Consider the following 22,979-nt stretch of genomic DNA (forward strand, 5'->3'; position numbering starts at 1 on the left):
TTGGCACAGGGGGACAGCTGAGGGATGGGGGGCTCCTAGGGAGAAGTGCAAAGTGGGACAACGACAGGGCTGATGAGGGTTCCTGAAGCTATGCCAACTGCCAGGGCTGCCTGAGGAACAGGCTAAGAACAAACAGCAAGGGCAGTTAGCCAAGATGTGCAGGAGAAGGAAGGAATTCACAGCTGGCCCTGGCAGTGTCTGATGGCCCAATGATGTTATGGATAGAATTCCTACCTATTTGAATGGGACAAGTCACTAAATGGTAAGCAATCCTCTACATATCAGATACCTGACAAACACCATCTTAGCGGTCAATAGCCATGTGGAATTGGGTATTGGTGGGGCCATCCCACTCTCTGGGCTGGCATTCCAGAGTCTAGGTGAACTCTCCATCCTAACTCTGTGCCCATAAAAACCCATACATCCTGTGTCCCACCTCTCATCACCAGGCTGTGTGTCCTATCAGGGTGACAAATTACCCTGTCCTAAGGGGCTGCTGGCTAAGAGTTCAGAATGGCTTCCTACTGCTCCCCCTAAACCTCCCCGTAATGAATATGGTGCCTTTTGCCGATACTAATTTTTGCAGTATGGCAGTTCCTTCCCTGCAGTAGGCATAGGGGCCGATCACTCTGAGAGGTGAGAACATTTTAGTATAGATAGGATAAGTCATTTGCTAATATATGGCAGCAAATTGTGACTCAGCCAGGACTCATGCTCGGAATGTTTCATCAGACTCGTGGGGCTTTTTCCTTCTGCTGTATCCTGTAGTGGGACACCTGTGGCAAAAAGGAAAGAGTATTTTGGGGCAACACATCTGGTTCCCTTCCACCAAACAGTAACAAGTGAAGGTCTATCCTGTTCATCCCCAGGGTCACTCACCTGTCATACCTGTGATGTATCTGCATAGCGGCCAAACCTCCACTGAGGTCAGAGTCCAAGGGCCCTGGGCCATAGGCAAAGCAGCCTTGGGGGCACAGCTCCAACACGGAGGAGTTTGGAAGGCTACACAAGTGTTTTGCAGAGAGAGTTCAGTGGGGTGTGCTTAAGTTTCCCGGGAAATACAGGTGACGTGGCCAGCCCTTCTCGTGCCCTCTGCACTGGCTGCCGAGTGCCTCGAGTTCACAACCTTCCTTGAGCAAAACCCCACACCCCATGGGCGCGTGACCCCGGATGCTCACCTCCTCCGCACTGCACGCTGCACCCTTCCCAGCCGCTGTGGGTCCAGATGAACAAAGAGTCCTGGGGTTTTTCCGGCTCGCTTTGATTTTCGGCAGTGTAGTTTACAGGAACGGTGTACTCGTAATGGATTCCATAATTTTGGTCATGAAATAACAACACCTGGATCAGCAGCAAAATAAAAGGCCATTCTGGAATCAAGCGGAAGCATCCGGGCTTGCTGAATTTGCAAACCAGGCCGCCCTTGGGGCTGTCTCTCTACCAGGGTAACCAGTTCGTTTCTGGGTTTCAAAACACGTTCAGTCTAGGGGCACCCCCTTATTTGGGTCTTGGGTTCCTCAGATACTCAACTCAGGGGCTGGAGTGTATGTGGACCATCAGCAGGGAGCTCTGCCCCTTCCCATTGGAGACAGGACCAGTTTGGACGAGGAATTTGGAGACAGGCAAATTTGTGGGCTCTCACTGAACTCTATGTGGAAAGCCCCTCGGTGCAGAGAAAAGAGCCTGTTTCCGCATACTCACCCACGAAGCTGCCCTTGCAGCAAGAAAGACACAAACATACTGTTTTTCCCTAAAAAGGCATGTGAACAAGTAGGGTTATTCTACTTCTTTGAGAATGAACATCACTCTTCAGTCCCCTAGCGCCGGTCATTGCCACATCGAAGGCAGGATAAAGGGCAAACACAGCCCACCGCAGAGGAGCCTTGGGGACTTCTGTTTAGGAGTCCAAAGACGCACAAGCCTTCTTGTTGCCACAGGAGCTAGGATGTCGATGCCCACGGGGTGACAGAGGCCTGGCTCGAGGCTGAAAGCTCAAAGTGAGGGGCAGGGAGCCATCCTGCAGCTTGGGGACCCTTGGGTCTGAAATCCTGGTGAGTGAGCAGATGGATGGGCCTGCTGTTCGTATGACAAGGCATCACAAGCCCTGTAAAGACAGAAGTGCTCTCTCAGCTTTGTTTCTTGACACACATGCTTTGGTGCAGAACAAGCCTTCTTGCGGGAGCCTGGCTGGAGGTGACGTGTCTTTGGGCTAGACTCAGAACCAGTGGGTACTTCTGGGTCAAGGCAGCTCTCAAGTTCACTTCCAGGCCTGGAGAAGCAGCAGACAGCTACAGGCGGAGTGTGCTCCACCTGCCTGGACCTGGGGAGGGGACCGCACAGCTCTTGAGCATCTCCCACCCCTCCCAGAGCTTGAGTGGTGGGGTGGGGGTGAGGTGCTAAGAGCAGCCTGAACCGCATACACATCCACTTCTCCAAGAAACAGACGTGCAGTAATGCATTTGGAAAAATGTCTCCAGTTAAAAAAAAAAAAAAAGATAAAAAAACCTCTTTAAAAGATCTTTATTATCTCAGTATGGGAATAAGACTGGTGAATCAAGAATCCATATGAAACCAATTTCATGCAATTTTGCAGCCACGTATAATTTGTGTGTGTGAGTGTGTAATTGGTTTCAAATGCAGGTCCCCGTGCCTCTTATGGATGCTCCCGACCCTGCAGGCAATGTATGCACCCCAGTTTGGGGACAGCAGACTTCTATTTAGAGGCAGAGGGGCACATCTCCTTTCTGGATTTAAAAACTTGAAGTAATCATTTTTCAAGAGAGAAAAGTGATTAATAAATATTAAAAAGGGTTGGAACTTCAGTTGAGTCTTGTTTATCAGGCATGGTCTGCATGAGTCCAGGCTGCGCGTTTGCTTTGATGGGCTGACGGTTCACTTACAGTTGATGAAAGCATTGGGCAAAGAAGGAAAATATACCCGTCTTAGGGTTTGATAATAAAGCAGATTCATGTGCTAACAGGTGACAGTGCTGCACGGCTTTTCTCTCGTCTTATGCTTCCTCTTACATCAGGACAGGAGGATTTGTTCTAATCCAGTAATCTATTGCAGGACAGTGGCTTCAGTATAGGTTCTTGGGGCCCAGAAATCAAACTTGCAGGGCTGCGTCTACAGTGGACTTCGTGGGCTGAGTGCTGGTTGCACGGGCAGGCTGCAGGACGGTTGAAGTCATGCATGGAAACCAGTTCACTCTGATCTCGTCAGAAGGTGTAGCAGGGGTAGGGCCATCATGGGTGATGTTGTATTGGGTGCCCGTGCTCGCAGGCAGAGCTGGTCTCCTCAGGGGATTCCCTGAGAAGTGGCCAGGGAATCTTCTGGCTGTCACCTAACCTTGAACGGCTGCAGATTGCCAGAGAACGCAAATTAATGGAGAAAAAAAAAAAACTTCCAAGCGGAGACTTTGGCAAGCACAGAGGACAAAATGTGCTTTGATTACAGACGCACAAGCTGCCACAAAATCCGTTCTTTGGAATGAGACATGGAATCAATAATTATGAGCTATCAGAAGTTAGCCATGAGAACTTCTGGACCCTGAGAAAGAAATGGTGGTATCCCCTTCTCTGGAGATCTTTAATGCTTTTACAAGGATGTATGACCGATGATAAAGTGGTTTACACGGGGTCCCCGCCCGAGACAAGAGGTAAGACAAGGTTGCCCCAACCTGGGCTGACTACCCAGGGAGTAAATCTCCCTGTAGAACCTGGTTCTCCTTCCCGATTCCCGAACTCCTGTTGCAAGCCGAGTCTGGAAAATCTGAGCGACGCTGGTTTGGAAAGAGAGTCAACAGTTCATTTCCAAAAGGTAGTTTCCAATGTGGATATACAAACTGTGGGGCGGATCTGTGCCATCTGATATAAAAACACAGACTCCGAGCGAGGCTGTCTGCTCGATGAGGCCAATTCTCCCTGGCTGCCACATGGCGAAGTATTTCCTTCCTGGAGGCGGTTCCTTTTGAAAAAGATGGTAACTCTCTCTGCCAGTGAAGAGCCAGGGCGAAGTTTTGGGAGGGGGAAATTCTCAGGCATGTGGCAAAAGGGATGAGATAAGAGAAGATGGAGAGAGAGAGGGGGCTGGGGAGGCTTGAGCAGCAGGTGGCCAGGTAACCCACCAGGAGCCAGGTCCCCGGGAACCTCTCCCCAGGTCCCAGGGAAGAAGAGAGCCAGCAGACCCCTTGGAGAACCAGGCTCAAGACAAACACAAAAGCACAGCAAGTTACCATCAGATGCAGTGGTATTTTGGTTGGTCCCTTGGCAGAAATTTTCTCCCACAGGCCCCTTCTAACGTAGCGCACAGTGGTGCCGGCGATCTGGTACTCCCCGGGGAGCTCGATCTTCCAGTCGCTGTTGATGGATCTCTTACTGGTGTCTTTCAGGGCTGGGAAGAAAAAGGGGACACCATGGGAACCAGGGGGAGTCAGTCTGGGTGTCCTGAGTGGTGGGGCAGAGGTCTCAGCCTCCGCCTCTACAGGGGAAGGGAGGAGGGTGGCGTGCAGTGATAGAAGGTGAGTTTTCTGTGTACCGGCAACAGAAGCCTGGCTCACAGGGGGCAAACAGCCCAAGGGCCGCAGGACCTGGAGAAACCTGAGAAAGAGCGGTTGCGATAGCGGCTTCTTCAAGTGTGGGCTGCCTCAGAATCCACCCACCCGGTGGGGGTGCGGGGAGGAGCGCCAGCGGGTGGAGACAAACACAGCACAATCACACATTCCTAAACTCCCAGGGGAGAGGGTCTCCTGCCTGGTGGGTGAATTCTATCTTAACGTGCCCAAGCCTACCAAGAGGGGTTTGCTGCTTTAGCAAAACGCATCAACTCATTTTACTGTTACCTACCTGGGGCTTCTTAAAGTCACAGCCCAGGGGCACCTGGGTGGCTCGGTTGGGTAAGCGTCCGGCATCGGCTCAGATAAAGAACTCACGGCGCATGGGTTTGAGCCCCCTTTGGGGTTCTGTACTGACAACTGGGAGCCTGGAGTCTGCTTCGGATTCTGTCTCTGTCTCTCTCTCTGCCCCTCCCCTGCTTGTGCACTCTCTCTCTCTCTCTCTCTCTCAAATATAAATTAAGAAAAAATAAAAAAAGAAGAGTCGTAAAGTTACAGCTTAATCCGGCTTCTCTTAAGGATTTGATAGCCCTGCACTAGTAAAGTGGATGCCTCCTCAAGAAACCACCGTGACTCTTTTAACTCTTTCCCAGTCGAGTCCGGGAACCCGGGCTGCCCACAGACAGGACGGCAGAGCTCCACCAGGGCTGTGAGACTAGGGCTCCGTGGGCTTCGGGTTCACTCTGCTGGCTCACGCCTCCACCGGGTACAAAATGTGTTGGAAGAGACAAAGCCAACAGTGTGCTGATCGGCCGGAGCAAAACTGTGGTTTTTCCACACAAGCCACAGAGTGATGGTCTGAGGGCTGATGGTGACTCGTTAGTGTCTCCTCGCTTAGGTTTGGAGTCCTGTCGTTCTCATGAGGAGAGCACTCTGTGGTGAAAGCCCGTTTTTTTTGTTTTGTTTTGTTTTGTTTTGTTTTGTTTTGTTGTTTAGGAAAGCAAAGAACTACTCTGGCAGTTAGGAGAAGGTGGCAAATGACAGTAGGTGACACCAAGTCTTATGCCACCCCAAAAATGAAACTTCAGGGCACCCAGAGTGCAATGCCTCATGCCCCAATCTCTGTAAATACATCTGGAGCCCCCGATGCCCCCCAATGGCTTGGGGACACTGCTCCGTCCACAACAGTGAAATCACGTTCTACCCTGCTCCCTCTTCTCTGCTTACTGAGGCCAGAAATAAAACACTTGCCTTTAATACCGATTTTGCATAATAAGAGTTGAAGCCAAAAAGGGGCTTCCTGTGAACCCGGAATCCGTGAGCTCTGGGCTGGGTTAGGATCTGGTTGGACCCGGTCCTGGCCAGGCCACAAGCACCTGGGAGACGCTGGGCCTCTGCTTCCTCATCTCCAAGACATGATGGTCCCAGCCCTCACTCCCGCCCAGCAAGGCTCTCCTGGCACACGCAGAGGACATGCATGCTCAGGACTCCTTGCTTATAGGAACTGCCAAGAGAAACTGAGAAAGAAACAGGGAGGGCCGCTTTCCAGCAGAGCAACTTCCAGTTGGGGTTTCATATCCAGGGTGGTTGTGCAGAGCGAGTGGTTGAGGATTACAGGACTCCAGGGAAGGCTTAGAAGAGAGAAGGCTCTACTTCTTGGAATCAAATGTTTCCCCTCAAGAAATTCTACCTGCTACTGACATTTCCTGGCTCCTAAAAGGAAGTGAGAGTATCAGGATACTCACAATTTCTGCTTCCTCAGCCACCACCTAAAGCCACCACTTAAGGGCCATGTGCTCTGATTTAGCCCCTTATGTACTTTTACCCATGTAACTTTCCCAACAACTCTCCAAGGTAAAGGATCATTTTGCTCTTTCCTCAGATGAGGCAATGGGGGCCCAGAGAGGTTAAGTTACCTGCCTAAAGTCACACAGCTATTACGAGTAGACACCTGAACCTAAACAGACCAAGCTCAGCACCCTTACCATTCTGGCTATATAAATCCCCATATTCCTTAGGCTATAACCTCAGTCTAGAGTTTTAGGAAAAATGCCGAGATGGGCAAATGTCACCCTTGTTTTTAAAGAGGACAAATTCCAGGCTCGAATGGGTACAGGGTCTCACATTCCATATACCCTCCTAAAAATCACTAACTTTGCAGATTTCCAAAGCTTCCAGTGAATGAACAGCCTCAAATGTGTCCGGTTATGTTAATTATTGGGGAATCTAGGTGAAGCCTGTATGGGTGTTCATTGTTCTAATTTCTCCATAGGTTTGGAAAATTGGTTCTTGCACATGCATATGAAAATTTGGTTTCAGAAATCAGTGCAGGCTGGTGGGATGTGGCAGACAGGCCAAAGGAGGGGCCAGAGTCTCAGAAAGAACTGTCTCCAAAAGAACAAGACTGGGAAGCATAGGGAGTGACCCACACATGCCCCCCCAACCCCCTCCCCCCCGTCAGCCCCTCACGCTTTTCTGAGGGCCTCCTAGCAGGTACTAAGCACACAGCTCCTGCCCTCAGCCAGCTCCCTGTATGGAAGGTGAGAGAATGGATGAACACAACACAGTTTCATAGACTCTGTGGCAGAGGTGAGTTCGGGGCCCCCATATGTGTGTGCGGGGGACAGGGACAGGGGCAGATGGGGAAGACTGTCTGAAAGCAATGCAGAGGCAGGGAGAAGAAGTGGCCTGGGAGTGCCTGGTAGGCAAGGACTGGATGGCATGGATCCTGATCTGGGCGGCCATGACTGATGTTCCTGTGGTGGGCTGGTGGAGAGAGGAAGGCTCTGTGTGGCGAAGAGGGAGGCAAAGGAATTTTCTTTTTCCCTAGAAGTTTGGCTGGGCAAAGGAGGTGAGGTAAAGAGTGGCTCTAGAGGGTGGAGAAGGGGAGAGAAGTTTCAGTGTTCCTGTTATTGGGGTGGGGGATTTGAGCATGTCAAGACCCCCCCTCCCTGCCCCCCCCCACCCCGCCCCGTAACTTGGGGTTAGAGGGATGAACAGAAGAGTTTCTTTAGAGCTACATGCTGACCACCAGCATGCTTGGGCCCATCTCAGAGAACCCACTGCCCACACAGACACCAGAGGCACTCTGGGGTGACTGTGCTCCTTGTCGAGGCCTACCCACATGCACTTGCTGACTCCCCCACTCAGTGCCCAGGGTTGGGGCCTTGGGTTTAAGACTTGGGGCCCTGACCTTCTTCTCAGGTTATGGCTGCTATGAATCGTGTGTTGTTGTCTGGCATTTATTTCTTCAAGTAACAACCTGGGGTTGCCTTTGGGGATATGTTCTTCCTCTAGCCATGCTGGGCAGACCCCAAACTCACCCCAGTTCCAGGCATGGACCCATCACCCAACCCCGGACAGTGAGAGTCAGTCCCAAGACTTCGTTCACCTTGGGAAGCAGCAGCCTTCTTACCACAGAATTGCCCAGAGACTCGATGTAAGTCTGGGTTACCAGTACATGGGAAGAGGCCCCCAGAATAAGGTCAACTGAGAGAGGACAGCAGTGCCCAGGGGAGAGAATATTTTCCCATGATATCATTTAAAGCTCCTGGATCCAGCTGTGCCTGAAGCTGATGCTCAGCAACTGAGAACTGTGTTTTGCTTTCACATTTGCTTTTTGGAGGTCAGTTAAAAAAAAAAAAAATACTAACCATGATAGGGGCAGAGCAGTTTGGGAAAGATTACTAGTGTGGAATCCTAGAAACCACACTAGGATCCTTACTAGCGTTAAGCTTAGTAGCCAGAGATTTAGAAGGTCTGACATTATCTATGCCTTAAACTGTCTCCCAGGCCTCTGCTCCTGTCTGACACTAATGTTCAGGATGAGGTGACTCTTTCTCACTCAGCCTTGTTTGTGCATTTCCCCACCCTTTGTGGGAAGCACTTTAAAGTGACTTAGTGAATTATAAACTGAAAACTTGAAAGCTACCCGGCCTCCATGCCAGAAGTCAAACATCTGGGGGGTCAGGAATGGGAAGGACTGGGAAAAGTGAGGGAGGGCACACCTGGAGATGATTATGAAACCATCTACAGAAACAGTGCGCAGAGGTGTGGGGGCCAGCCTGGGGAGCCCTGCTTCTGCTGGCAGAGGCACCCACTGTGGGTGAGATGCAGGGGACAGATGTCCAGACAGCTGGGGCTTGGGGCTCATCAGCCTCCGATCACCAGAGGTGATCCCCTACCAGAGGAGTAGGTGGAGGAGACCTTGCAGGAGGTCCTCTGCTTTGGAGGAGTGGGTGTGGTCAAAGAATTGGGGGAAAGGAAGTGAGGGGGCAGGCTGTGGCTAGCAGGCTATGCCAGAACAAGGCCAGCAGCCGACTGGGGAAGAACACGTCAGTCAGTGGAACATTGGTAACCAGCCCCCTTAGGAAAGAAGCCTAGATCTAGAGTGCTTGTTGCTCCCATGGGGTCAATGTCCCCGCCATGGAGGATTTCAAGTAATCTGTGTGCCCTCAGTGAACGCAGACCTCCTCCAAGCCACATGCCGCTGCTAGGGCACCCCCATGAGCTCTGGAAGTGCCTGTCTTTGTTCTGGAGGGCCTGTGTGGAGCTGCTGACTTGGTGAAGTCTCCCAGTATCACAGCTTTGGGGGTGGGTGGGTGGGGCTCTCACGTCCCCAGAATGAATAAACTTTGCGTGTCCAAGCTCTGCTTGTGGCCACCTCCACGGGCGGCTGCAAGCTTCCAGGCACGGCAAACGTGGGTTCGCAACTGCCACTTGGCACCCCCATCCTCAGGACAGTTTGATCGTGATGACCATACTTTGTGAATTTTGCAGTGGGAGGAAAAACACAGAGTTAAAAGTAGGAGCTCAGCAATCCCAAGAAGCACGGAGATGGCCTCAAACCTACTGACTTCGGGTGAGTAATTTAGTCAGCAAGATTCAAAATTTGCAAGGTTTTTGCTGGGGTCCAGCGGTGACCCTGGAACTTCCTGCTGAAATCGGAATTTAGCACCTGAGATTCCTTCAAAAGGGAGGGACAGTGGCCTCAGAGAATCTCCGAACATCAAGATCATTATCAGCAGTGAGTAAATAGGTTCCTTGTGCGTCCAATGAGAAAACCATGTCCTGGGGCCGTGTCAGCTCCAGACAGCGGTATCGCAGACCACCCCTGGCCCATCGCAGCAGCCTCTACCCTGAGCGCGCTCCTTCACTCTGCAGGGTTTGCCAGAGCCCGCCAGGAGGAAGCACCAGGGCTCCCCACCCCCCAAGTTGCAGGAATACTTTCCAAGGCCTTGTACATAATGTGGTGTTCCTTTTCTTAAAGAAGGCCCCTGAGTTAAACAAGTTTTGGGCCCCACAAGTTCCTGTCCTTCTCAATCCTGAGGCATCGATGGGTATGGGCAAGGACACCCCTTGTCGTAGGCAGTTTGAGATTTTTAGGCCTAGAAACTCAACAGGGGCTACTGAAATGAAGACAGATGCTTTGATTTGACTGGCAAACGATGGAGTTCAGAACACAGGGAAATCCTGAGCGACCTGATGGGATCTGTGCTGTCTGAAGTTCGGATTCGCTGGGGAGCAAAGTTTCGCTTGCTGGTTCTGCCTGGGTCAGAGGCTGGATGTTTGAAGCCACCGTCTGAGATAGAACCAGTGCCTGCTTTTGTGTATTTGGCTCAGGAGCCATTAGAAGCCTTTTGGCAGCTTTTGGAGAGACTTTTGCAGGGATGAGGGTGAGCACGTGCTCTTTCTCGCTACCTGTGAAGAACGAAACCTCCTTAACGGCCTGGAACGTGAGGTCACGTGGCAAATGTCCATTTCCATCCCCGGGCCCTTCTTTTGCCCTGTGAACATCTACACATCGTCCCTGGACTTCACTGGGGAGCAAGTGGTGGTGGTGGGGGGGATGGGGATGTTCCTGATGGGAGGGCACAGCTCCTCCTTATAGCTGGCTGGAGGCAGGCACGAGGGGTCCAACCCCATCCCCATGCCCTCCTCTTGCATGGCGCTGTGCAGAAGCTGCTCCTTTTTTGTCCTTCTCCCTCTTGGATTCCACTGGAAGACTTGACCCACAGTCAACCTACTTCTAATCCTGGCATCCAGTCAGTTCCTTTTATTTCCACTCACAGTTCTGCCAGCTCTGTTCTTAGCTGTGGATGCAAACTGCAGAGGCATTTCCTGTTCCAGGTGGTTTTGAGCAGAAAGCCAGGCAGCGTGGGCTGAAGGTAGGTGGGGTGAAATTCTTCAGGAACTGCTCCCAGCAAATGTGAGAGTAATTCAAAGTTACACTGGGTTGACTTCCAAAGCACCCAGCCCCGAGTGGAAACAAGGCTTGTTTGAACTAACTTTAGAAACATAATGAGCATGGACCACCTTTGGATTTGCCCTTGCTCACACACCAGGCCCTGGAATCCTGGGATTAAAATTTATGAATAAGATAAGAAGACAAAAGCTGGCTCCCCCCTCTGCAGGAGGCCCGGTGCTTCTGGGGAAGTTGTCCTGAGACACTGAACCAATTTCCTTGGGCTGGAGGTTCGCTTCTTTGAAGTCCACATAAATAAGTCACAGCAATGGGCAGGTTTAACGCATGTTAGCCAGGGAAAAGTCGTTTCCCTCTATTGATCTCTGGCTGTAATGGAACACATCAGAGCAATTCCAGGAGGCTCTGTGGATTGCCACAGGCCCAGATGAAATGAGGACCTTTGGACAAGCTGCTGAACCCCTGGAGCCTCAGTTTCTTCCTCAGCGAAATAGGAAAAGCAATACTTTGCAGTACTTAATGGGGGGCGGTTAGGGGTCAGGTCTACAGAGCCAAGCAGGGCTCAGTGACTGGGAACCACAAACATCGATGCTCCTGTTACCTGCATGTGTGGCCCACAGGCTCTGGTTGCTGAGAGGAGCCAATAGGAGAGCTTGCCATGGGCAGCATCACTATTTACTTGGCCCTAAAGTGGGTTCCAGCAAAACATCTGTGTTTACTACAGAAGTTGAACAATCTAAAGGATTCTGACATCCTTCTGTCATTCTTAGGTTGCCACGGAAAAGCACAGATAACATTCCTATTTTGGACAGAAACCTGGGGCTGGGACATCTCAGAAGCCAGGACCAGAAGCCAAGGGACTCACCTGCAGGGGCACCTGCTGGCCAGCCAATAAGTTGACCTTGGAACTGTGCCAGCTCTGGGGATATTGAGATTATGATTTTTGAATAAGATAAGGGTTAAAGGCAATGTCTGCCTCCCAAAGACACCCGGTGACCCCAGGGGGTAGACATGTCCTTTCCAGGTAGGCAAGGGCTGATGAACCAGTCGGAAAGGGTAACATCTGGGAGTGACCCAAGGTGACAGATGCCAGCGAGGCTGACCCAGTTTCCTCAGGTGGGAGGAAAGGGGCGGGGGTGGGCTTTTTGAGAATTTGGTAAAAAGGCCATAGCTCCAAGGAAGCTGCCAGAAGCAGCACAAGGCTGTTTTCGAAAGCATGTATAAGCACTGTTCCATCTGCGGCGGCAGCTCAGACAGCTGCAATGAAGGGGGCCAGGCTAGACGGGGACAGCGTCCACGCCAGGCAGGTGGAAAAACCGCAGGGCTGATGGAGACGGATTTGAGTATGAACCTGTAAGGTTCCACCCCGGCTTAAGGAGCAGCGGTGGCCTCACGGAGGCAGAGTGGACGGCAGAAGAGAAATCTGAAGAGGAGGTGACAGGGTTGCCTGGGACACAGTAGGGGCCCCAGGCGGCTGCTTGCTGGTGAGCCCTGGTGTGGGCACTCAGGAATGAGAGCTCCTGTCCCTACTCCCGCCGTTCCCCAAAGCACATGTGTGAGGATTATCTGAGTGCCTGCAAAGTGTTTTCTTAAGTGACAGGACAGTGGTCTTCGTTGGAAACTTGCCTAAGAGAGGTTTGTTTTATGTCTGTCTAACGAGAGTTGGAGTTTCTCAAGTAGAGACCATTTCAAAGAAAGACCTAGATCCTTCTGAAGCTGCAAAGGCAGGAATGTGGATAATGATATAATTAATAAAAAAATTAGCGATAAAAGCTGAACTAAAAGCATTTCACCAGGAGCTTCATTTGAGCCAAAACAACTTAATTCTTAAGTTTGAAGCCAGAGAGAGAGAGATCGTGTCTTATAAATTCTTTTCAATCTCAAACGGCACCTTGCAACACAGACGGAGGAGATTATAATACGAGAAAGCCCAGGAGAAGGACCTGGGTAGGAGATCAGCCACCTCCAGTTTGGAATCCAACCTGAGACAGAACATAGGAAGGAGAAGGGCTGGTGGGAGGGCACGGGTCACGGCATGTCCCATCCCAGGGGACTAGCAGTAGAGGCAGGCTCTGAGCACCCTGCTGGTCCCCACAGCAGCATAAAGAGCACATCACTCTACTCTGGTGCTCAAGTACCGGGCAGACCTTTAAGAGGGCCAATGGAGAGGCTGGCAGCTAAGCTTAGGATACACTCAGAGGGACTTCTGTGCCCAAGGAGGTGTTCAGTTGAACAATTCTTCGTAGGCTTTAAAAAAAAATTTTTTTTAAAAAACTATTTATTTTTGAGAGAGAGAGAGAGAGAGAGAGAGAGAGAGACAGACAGACAGACAGAGAGAGGGAGGGAGGGAGGGAGGAAGGGGCAGAGAGGGAGGGTGACACAGAATCCAGGCTCTGAGCTGTCAGCACAGAGCCCAATTCGGGGCTCGAGCTGTGAGATCATGACCTGAGCCAAAGTCGGTCACCCAAACTGACTGAGCCACCCAGGAGCCCCTCTTCTTAGGCTTTAAGTATGGTTCTGTTGAAGGCAATGAGGAAAAATCTGGAATGGAAGCCAATCCTTCTGCAGACAGATGCAGGCATTTGTGCCTGAAGTCAATAGAGGTGGCTGTTAGGAATTTGGGGTACACAACACTTAGTGAAAACCAGGGTTCTTTTGTGCTTCCATTGGATTTAGGGCTATTACTCTTTTTTCCAGCTAAGAAATCATCCCCAGAGCCATCAACAGCCTCCAGGGGCTCCCTCCAAGCCAGGCAACGGGTCTATGCTGTGTAGGCTAAGGCTGCTCTGAGTTCTCTGGGGGTTACTTTGGGGGGCTTTCGCCACCCCAATTCCATCCTTCCTTTCTCTGTCATCTTCCATGACATATCCAAAGCTGGTGGCTCCTCCTGCTCTCCCCCACCCCATCTACTTTGGGGGTGGCTGCACTTTAGCCAAAGACGACAACATTGTGTGGAGTGCTCTGATTACTTCTGTCTTTATGTCTCAAATACCGGTGTAAAACCCGTGGCCTGGGAGAATGATGCTGGACCAAATAATCAGCCTGATTATTCAAACCTTAGAACATGAACCACGGATCGGATCATTTTCATTTTACCCAGAAAACTGTGGGCAGGTTTATCTTCCACCACGCGGATCCTCCGAGCTCCAGCTGGAATGACAGCAGCTTCAATATAACCTGTAGTGACAGACAAGATACAGGTAAAGCACACCTCCACCCTCCATCAGAGGTCCACGTAGAACCCCCCAGAAAGATCCACCCCTATGGTAACAGAGCCTGTGGAATGGGATGGTCCAGCTCCGAGAAATCAAGTCAACCAACCAAGAGTTGTTCTTTGATGGCCAGCACCGCCCAGCTGCCCAAATTCCAGACAGCACCATTTGTATGTGTTAAGAGTTGAGCTGTCTCTCCCCCGCTCCCATTCTTAAGTTCAAGTCCCAACCCCCACTATCTCAGAATGTGACTTAATTTGGAAATTAGGCCCTTGCAGATGTAATTCATTAAGATGAGATCGCACTGGAGTAGGGTGGGCACCTAATCTTATAAAAAGGGGAAACCCGGATGCAGACACACACACAGAACTCCATGTAAACAGAGGTCAGAATGATGCATCTACAAGCCAAGGGACACCACAGATTGCCAGCAAACCACCAGAAGCTAGGAGAGAGGCACGAAGCAGATTCTTCCTTACAGCAATCCAAAGGAAGCAACCCTGCCCACAATTTGATCTTGGACTTCTAGCTTCTAGAGCCATGAGACAGCCAGTGAGGGTCTGTGATTTATGCCACTCAGTTTGTGGTACTTGGTTACAGCAGCCCTAGCAGACTAAGAGAGCCCCTCCTGGGAGCATGGACGCACAGAGCCCCTGGTCACTTCATCTGCTGGAGGTTCCTTTGGTCTTTGCCGGACTTTGAGCTTTTCCTGAATCTGTGGATTGATAGCGGAAGTGACTCCCTCAGTGACAAAACCACTCCTTACCACACTGTGCCCCATTTCTTACTTCCATTGACCTTCAGGAATTTCTGCAACTCTCTCAGTGCATGCTTTTGTCTATTTCCTTGAGTATTTCCAGCTATAATGGGAGCCCTTCAGAGGCCAGAGGGCTTCCTCTGCCCATACTCTGACCCGACTTGTACCCAGGCAGTGGGTGGATAATAATGATTCAGGGAGGAAATGGCTGAGGCTGCCAGGGAGGAGGTCAGCAACCAGCGGATGCCTGGTTTAACTGTGTCAATAAAGGAACCCAACACTGTCGGTGAGATTCTGAAATGCAGGCTGATAATCATTTTGTTATGATTTTCATTTGGGTTTTGGACAAGGGTTATGCGTGTTTGCTTCAGCAATTTAGGTGATCATTCCAAATTAGATTATGAATCCTTCCACTGTGGTTCCTAAATGTGATCATCAGAATCAGCAAGGGAGCTTTAAAAATGAGAGATTTCTGAGCCCAACTATGTAGAGATTATGGAAATATCTATTTTTGAGGGGTCTATTTACTCCCTCATTTTCTCCCAGCAAAACTAGCTTCATTTTCGTTATAAAAATAGTACATGATAATTTAAACCACAAAAGGGTGGAAAAAAACCCAAAATCAACCTGTACCACATTGCACTACAGAAATGACCCCTAAAAAGGTAATATTTTGGTGGCTAGCCTTTTCAGCATCTGTTAATGCACATAAAAATACATACATCATTTTACACGAATAGGATATTGTACGTAGTTTTAAAAGGTCAAGGACAACTTTAAGATAGAGTTTTGCTAGGCAATATGTGTCCAAGGTGCAAAATTCAAATTACAAAAGGATATGGTAGAAAGTATGTTTCTTTAATAAGATATATCCTGCACTTAGCTACCATTTCATTATTTACATATTATTACTATTTATAATAATTTGTCTATTTTGGCTTGGTTTCCATAAAGCTAATTGAAACATCTGCTCATATGGCAGTTTTATTTCTTCCTTTCTAATCGTTACGGTTTTAATTTCTTCTCCTTTCACCACTGTGACTGGAACTTACAAAATCACGTTGCATGCAACATGGGACTGTGTCATCCTTGCCTTATTCGTGATGTTCACAGGAATGCCTCCAAAGTTGTCCCACTGAAAATGAGGTCTGCGTGATAATGTGATAGGTAACAATTATCAGGTTAAGGAAGTTCCCCTTTGTCCTAGTTTGTTAAAAGCTTTTGTCACAAAAAGGTACTGGAGTGAATCAAGTTCTTTTTTGCCTGTACTGAGGTCATCATATTGTTGTTTTCCCCAAACAATCTGAAGACCTCAGGACAGTTGAACTGTAATCATACTGGTCACGGCTCACATGGCATGTGGGTCAGTATCTCAGCTTTGTCTTTCCTTCACCAACACATTTTAGTTAATTCTGATTTCTTTTCTGTTCTGATATTTTTCTGTAAATCTTTAGTTATAGTTACATTTCTGTTATGTGATTTGTCAGCTGTAAGTGAAATATTTTAATCCCTGGATATTAAAAGACGAGGAGGGGCTCCTGGGTGGCTCAGTCAGTTAAGCGTCTGGCTTTGATTTTCTGCCCAGCTCATGATCTCATGGCTGTGAGACTGAGCCTGTGTTGGGCTCTGTGTTGACAGTAGATAGCCTGCTTGAGATTCTCTCTCTCCCCCACTCGCTCTCTGTCTGACTCTCCCCTGCTTGCGTGCATACATGTATTGTCTCTCTCTCAAAAAAAAGAGGAAGTCAGCATAGCTACACTGTACTCCACTTTCTTACATCTTTTCAATTTTTATTGTATGAATCCTACACTGTATTAATTTATAACATTTATTTTTTGCTAAGATAATTCCTGCAGTTGTTTTAGTCTTAATCCTAAAAATTAATTTAATGTTCATTATGTGTCCCCTTTGCCACAATTTCTTCAGCAAATTCTTATGTCCCTCATGTTTGCACTCTTTGTGATGGTCTTGTGAGAATTATATTTTCTGAAATGTAATATAGTTAAAAATTATTGTTTGTTGTTTTTATACTTGAATGTCAGTTTCATAGCTATAAAATTATTGGCTCACACTTTTTAAAAAAAATTTTTTTAACGTTTATTTATTTTTGAGACAGAGAGAGAACATGAACGGGGGAGGGTCAGAGAGAGAGGGAGACACAGAATCCGAAACAGGCTCCAGGCTCTGACCTGTCAGCACACAGCCCGATGCGGGGCTCGAACTCACGGACTGAGAGATCATGACCTGAGCCGAAGTCGGACGCCTAACCGACTAAGCCACCCAGGCGTCCCTCTTGGCTCACACTTTCTCTGAGCTCACTGTAGGCGTTGTTCCACTGAATGTCAATGAGGAGAAGATTAAGGCCAATCTGATATTTTCTTTTCATTAGGTTACCTAAAATTGGGATTGAATGCCTACTAGAGTCTTATATTAAAAATCTGATATGTACTGGACTAGTCACCGTTTAGTATAATTTTTTCCCAGGACATGAAGGTATACTATTATTATACTTGTTTGGTTTTCTTTTTCAGGGACACCAAATTAGGCTTGATTTTCTTTTTCTTCCATTGTGTTCATTTAATCTCTTCCTCTTTTGATGCTTTTTTTCATTTGCATTTTGCTCAGCTCATTTTTCTCAGTCTTGTCCTCCGTGCTTCTTCTTGTGTTCTCAGCAATATCAATTTCCTTGCTTCCACAGGGACTTGGTTTTTGTGATGGATTCATTTTCTTCCTTGACATGTTTCCTCAGCTCTGACAAGTCATGTTTTGTCTCCCTCTGCCACTTCACCATATCTTCATTGGGGTCTTATGTCCTAGTCATGAGTTCTTATTTTATTGAGGCTATTGTTTAATCAGTTTTTGGCATTTATAACAGTAACATTTGGTTGCACTTTTCATTTTCTCCTTGGTAACACTTTGCTGGTGGTTATTTTTTTTTAACCATTCATTTGTTCTCCTGCCCTTTATTCCTTTCTTATTGCAGTTATGGATACTGTTCTGATTCTCTTTCTAGATTACTAGTTTTTAAGTGACACAAGTTCTAATTGTATAAGCTGCTTGCGGTAGGCTTATACTGTAGGCAAGGATGGGACAGTGTCGTAGGCAACAGCACGTTTTCTTGATTTACAGTAAAAATTACTAGGATGTAAGTTTATGTGTATCAGTGAGTTAATTTTTTTTTATATATTTTAAATTTATACAAATACACATGTATATTTTCTTATAAGAATTTTATAATACAAGTAAATCTCAAGTCTTCTTAATCTCACTCCCCTTCCTGTGGGAACTGCCACCATCAGTTTGGTGTATATTCATTCAGATATTTTACTATTTATACATATATTCATGCAAACTAAAAATACACTGTGTGGCATTTTCATATTTATATTTGTCTATATTTTACATAAGTGTTAGGAGTAACATTATAACTAAATATTGTATTATACTTTTTTTGACATGCTATTTCTTGGAGATCCATGTGAGTGTGTATAGTTATACTTCATTTTTCATTTAAATTGCTATGTAGTTATGTGACTACTCCCTTAATGATGGACATTTGTTTCAAATTCGTCATTGTTAGAAACAATGCTATATTATATAAAAATATGCACACAAACCCCTAACAAAACACTAGCAATCTAATCCAGCAACATATAAAAAGGATTGTATACCATGATCAAATAAAATTTGTTCCAGGAATTCAAGGTTAGTTTAATATATGGAAATGAATCAATGAAATCTATATAAAACACAAAAAACCACAAGATCCTTTTAACAGATTCAGAGAAAGCATTTGACAAAATTTAATACCCTTTCATGATAAAAGCACTGAACTAGGAATAAAAGGGAACTTCCTCAACCTGATAAACAGCTCTTAGAAAAACCCACAGCTAACATCAGACTTAATGGTGAAATACTTAAAGCCTTCCCCCTAAAATCAGGAAGGAGACAAGGATGTCCATTCTAGGTACTTCTATGTAGCATTGCATAGGAAGTTCTCTTCATGTCAATTAGGCAAGAAAGCTTTTTAAAAGGCATCCAAATTAGAAAAGAAGTAAAAACATCTCTATTTGCAGATGTCAAGATTTTATATATAAGGAAAATCCTAAAGAATACACTAAAACATATTAAAACAGGTTTAGCAAGGTTATAAGATATGAGGTCAGTATTCAAGAATCAACTGGATTGCCAGGCATTAGGGCTGAACAGTTAAAAATTAAATTAACAATCTGAATTAAATAGTGTCAAAAAAAAAATAAAATACTTAGGAATAAACTTCACAAAAGATGTGCAAGATCTCTACACCAAAAACTAGAAAACACTGTTGAAAAGATACTGAAGAAGATCTAAATAAGCGGAAAGACATTCCATGTTCATGGATCAGAAGACTTAATAACGTTAAAATGGAATACTTCACAAATTGATTTACTGATCAACAGTGTGTATGAAAATTCCAGCTCTTTGATTTTGCTTTTTTGCCAAGAATGACAAGCTACTCCTAAAATTCATATGGAAATACAAGGGACCGAGAATACAGAAATCAATGCCTAAAAAGAGCAAAGTTGGAGAACTGACACTAACTGATTTTAAGGCTTTCTAGCCAGTTACAGTAATGAGGATAATGTGATACTGGCATAAAGACAGACATTTTTATTAATGGGGTATAATTGAGAATCTAGAAATAAATCCTTTATTGACTTTTTAAAAGCAAAGGTGCCAAGAATATTAAATGAGGAAATAATAGTCTTTTCAATAGTGTTGGGATAACTGGATATCCACATACAAAGGAATGCAGCTATGTCAGAGGATCCGAAAACCCTAACCAAAAAATGGATCAAAGACCAAAATCTAAGAGCTAAGACTCTAAAAGTCTTAGAAGGAAACACAGAGGTACAATTTTTTGACCTTGGGTTAGGCAATGGATTCTTAGATATGACTGCAAATGCACAAGCAACTAAAGGAAAAAACCAAAGTAGATTATATCAGAATTTAAAACTTTGTGCTTCCAAAGACACCATCAACAAAGTGAAAAGCAAATTCATACACTGGAAGAAACAATTTGTAAATCATTTTGATAAAGAAACTATACCAAGAATATATAAAGAAAGCTTGTAACTCAATAATAAAGGGACAAATAATTCAATTTAAAAATAGGCATAGGATTTTAATAGACGTTTTTCTCCAAAGAAGATATATGGTATGAATGGCCACCAGGCACATGAAAAGATTCTCAAAATCATTAGTCATTAGGGAAATGCAAATCAAAACCACCGTGAGATACTTCTTTCATACCCACGAAGATGCCTATAACCAAAACAATAGACAAGAAGAGCTGTAGAGAATGTGGAGCAAATGGAGGCCTCATTCATTACCAGCAGGAATGTAAAATGGTAGACACTTTGAAGAAGAGTTTGGCAGTTTCCAAAACAATTAAACAGAATTACCATATGGCCTACCAATTTTGTTCCTAGGTATATAGCCAAGAAAAATGAAAGCACATGTCCACGCAAATACAGATGTTCACATCAGTATTATTCATAATAGCTAAAAAAAAGTAGAAACAACTCAAATACCCATCAACTGATGAATGATTTAAAAAATGTGGTATAACCATACAATGGAATGTTATTCAGCAGTAAAAAGATGGAAGCCACTGATACATGGCTGTGATGGTTCATATGGGCGAACCCTGAAAATCTTATGCTAAGTTAAAGAAGCCAGTCGCAAAGGCCCACATACCGTATGTGCCATTTATATGAAATGTTCAGAAGAGACAAATATACACAGAAAGTAGTTGCTGAGGGCTGGGGTAGGAGGGAGATGGGGAATGAGTGCTAATGAGTGTAGGACTTCTTTTTAGGATGATTGTGGTGATGGCTGTGCAACTTTGTGCATGTATTAAACACCCACTGAATTGCACATGTTAAATGGGTGAATTTTATGGTGTATGGATATTTCAACAAAGATGCTTACAAAGAAAACCCAATACTGCAGTGAACAGCTTTGCACATGTCTTATTGTGCATATATATGACATCCTACCAGTCAGCTGTGAGAATTGCTGGGTCAAATAAACATCAATTTATGTGTTTCTGTATAGCTAAATTACCCTCCATAACAGCTTAACTAATAGATAAGTCAACCAACACTATATGAGGTTTTCTGTTTATTCATAGACTTCTAAATACTTGAAATTATCAATCTTCTTTTTTTATTATTTATTTTTTAAATTTACATCTAAATTAGTTAGCGTATAGTGCAACAATGATTTCAGGAGTAGATTCCTTAAGCCCCTTACCCATTTAGCCCATACCCCCTCCCACAACCCCTCCAGTAACCCTCTGTTTGTTCTCCATATTTAAGAATATCTTATGTTTTGTTCCCCTCCCTGTTTTTATATTATTTTTGCTTCCTTTCCCTTATGTTCATCTGTTTTATATCTTAAAGTCCTCATATGAGTGAAGTCATATGATATTTGTTTTTCTGTGGCTAATTTTGCTTACCATAATACCCTCTAGTTCCATCCACGTAGTTGCAAATGGCAAGATTTCATTCTCTTTGATTGCCGAGTAATACTCCATTGTATATGTATACACCACATCTTCTTTATCCATTCATCCATCAGTGGACATTTGGGCTCCTTTCATACTTTGGCTGTTGTTGATAGTGCTGCTATAAACATTGAGGTGCATGTGTTCCTTCAAAACAGCATACCTGTATCCCTTGGATAAATACCTAGTATTGCAATTTCTGGGTTGTAAGGTAGTTCTATTTTTAATTTTTTGAGGAACCTCCATACTGTTTTCCAGAATGGCTGCACTAGTTTGCATTCCCACAAGCAGTGCAAAAGAGATCCTCTTTCTCTGCATCCTCGCCAACACCTGTTGTTGCCTGAGTTGTTAGCCATTCTGACAGGTGTGAGGTGGTATCTCATTGTGGTTTCGATTTGTATTTCCCTGATGGTGAGTGATGTTGAGCATTTTTTCATGTGTCGGTTGGCCATCTGGATGTCTTCCTTGGAGAAGTGTCTATTCATGTCTTTTGCCCATTTCTTCACTGGGTTATTTGTTTTTTGGGTGTTGAGTTTGATAAGTTCTTTATAGATTTTGGATACTAACCCTTTATCTGATACACCATTTGCAAATATCTTCTCCCATTCTGTTGGTTGCCTTTTGCTTTTGCTGATTGTTTCCTTCACTGTGCGGAAGCTTTTTATCTTGATGAGGTCCCAATAGCTTATTTTTGCTTTTGTTTCCCTTGCCTCCAGAGACATGTCAAGTAAAAAGTTGCTGGGGCTGTCAAAGAGCTTTTTGCCTGCTTTCTCCTCAAGGATTTAAAAAAAAATTTTTTTAATGTCTATTTTTGAGAGAGACAGAGAGACAGAGAGAGAGAGAGAGAGAGAGACAGAGCATGAGTGGGGGAGGGGCAGAGAGTGAGGGAGACAGAATCTGAAGCAGGCTCCAGGCTCTGAGCTGTCAGCACAGAGACCAATGTGGAGCTCGAACCCACGAACCAAGAGATCATGACCTGAGCCGAAGTCGTACGCTTAACCGACTGAGCCACCCAGGTGCCCCATCGCTTCAAGGATTTTGATGGCTTCCTGTCTTACATTTAGGTCTTTCATCCATTTTGAGTTTATTTTTTGGGTATGGTGTAAGAAAGTGGTCGAGGTTCATTTTTCTGCATGTCGCTGTCCAGTTTTCCCAGCACCACCTGCAGAAGAGTCTTTATTCCACTGGATATTCTTTCCTGCTTTGTCAACGATTGGTTGGCCATATGTTTGTGGGTCCATTTCTGGGTTCTCCATTCTGTTCATTGATCTGAGTGTCTGTTTTTATGCCAGTACCATACTGTCTTGATGATTACAGCTTTGTAATACAGCTTGAAGTCCATAAATCTTAATATTTGCTAATCTAATAGGTGCAAAAAAATTATGCTGGAGATTTCATTTGCATTTCCCTCACTATTGATGTGGCTTGGCATCTTATTATATATTGGTTGGCTATTTGCATATCCTTTTCAGTTAACTGCCTTGTTGATAAGCATCGCCCATGTTTTCTACTGGCTGTTTTTTTTTTTTTTTCTTTTGATGAGCAGGAATTTTAAAAGTATATCTTAGGGGCACCTGGATGGCTCAGTTGGCTGATGTCCAACTCTTGATTCTAGCTCAGGTCATGATCACAGGGTTGGGGGATTGAGCCCTCCATTGGGGGCCTCACAATGAGCATGGACCCTGCTTAAGATTCTCTCTCTCTCTCTC

General features: G+C 45.9%; 1 protein-coding gene across 6 annotated transcripts in view; it reads right to left on the bottom strand.

Moving 5' to 3' along the window:
- ADAMTS17 (ADAM metallopeptidase with thrombospondin type 1 motif 17) overlaps window positions 1-22,979 on the bottom strand; it is a 343,518-nt gene that overhangs the window by 72,560 nt on the left and 247,979 nt on the right. For all 6 annotated transcript variants that reach the window (XR_008299007.1, XM_027067938.2, XM_027067937.2 and 3 more), the window contains 3 exons: window positions 13,848-13,928; window positions 4,232-4,389; window positions 1,179-1,338 (listed from right to left, as the gene is read on the bottom strand). Coding sequence is in view for 5 of the 6 variants with exons in the window: in XM_027067938.2 (XP_026923739.1) it covers window positions 1,179-1,338; window positions 4,232-4,389; window positions 13,848-13,928 (399 nt within the window). In the remaining variant the exon portion in view is untranslated. The remainder of the gene's footprint in view (window positions 1-1,178; window positions 1,339-4,231; window positions 4,390-13,847; window positions 13,929-22,979) is intronic.

The sequence above is a fragment of the Acinonyx jubatus genome, chromosome B3 (genome assembly GCF_027475565.1).
Source record: "Acinonyx jubatus isolate Ajub_Pintada_27869175 chromosome B3, VMU_Ajub_asm_v1.0, whole genome shotgun sequence".
NCBI lineage: Eukaryota > Metazoa > Chordata > Mammalia > Carnivora > Felidae > Acinonyx > Acinonyx jubatus.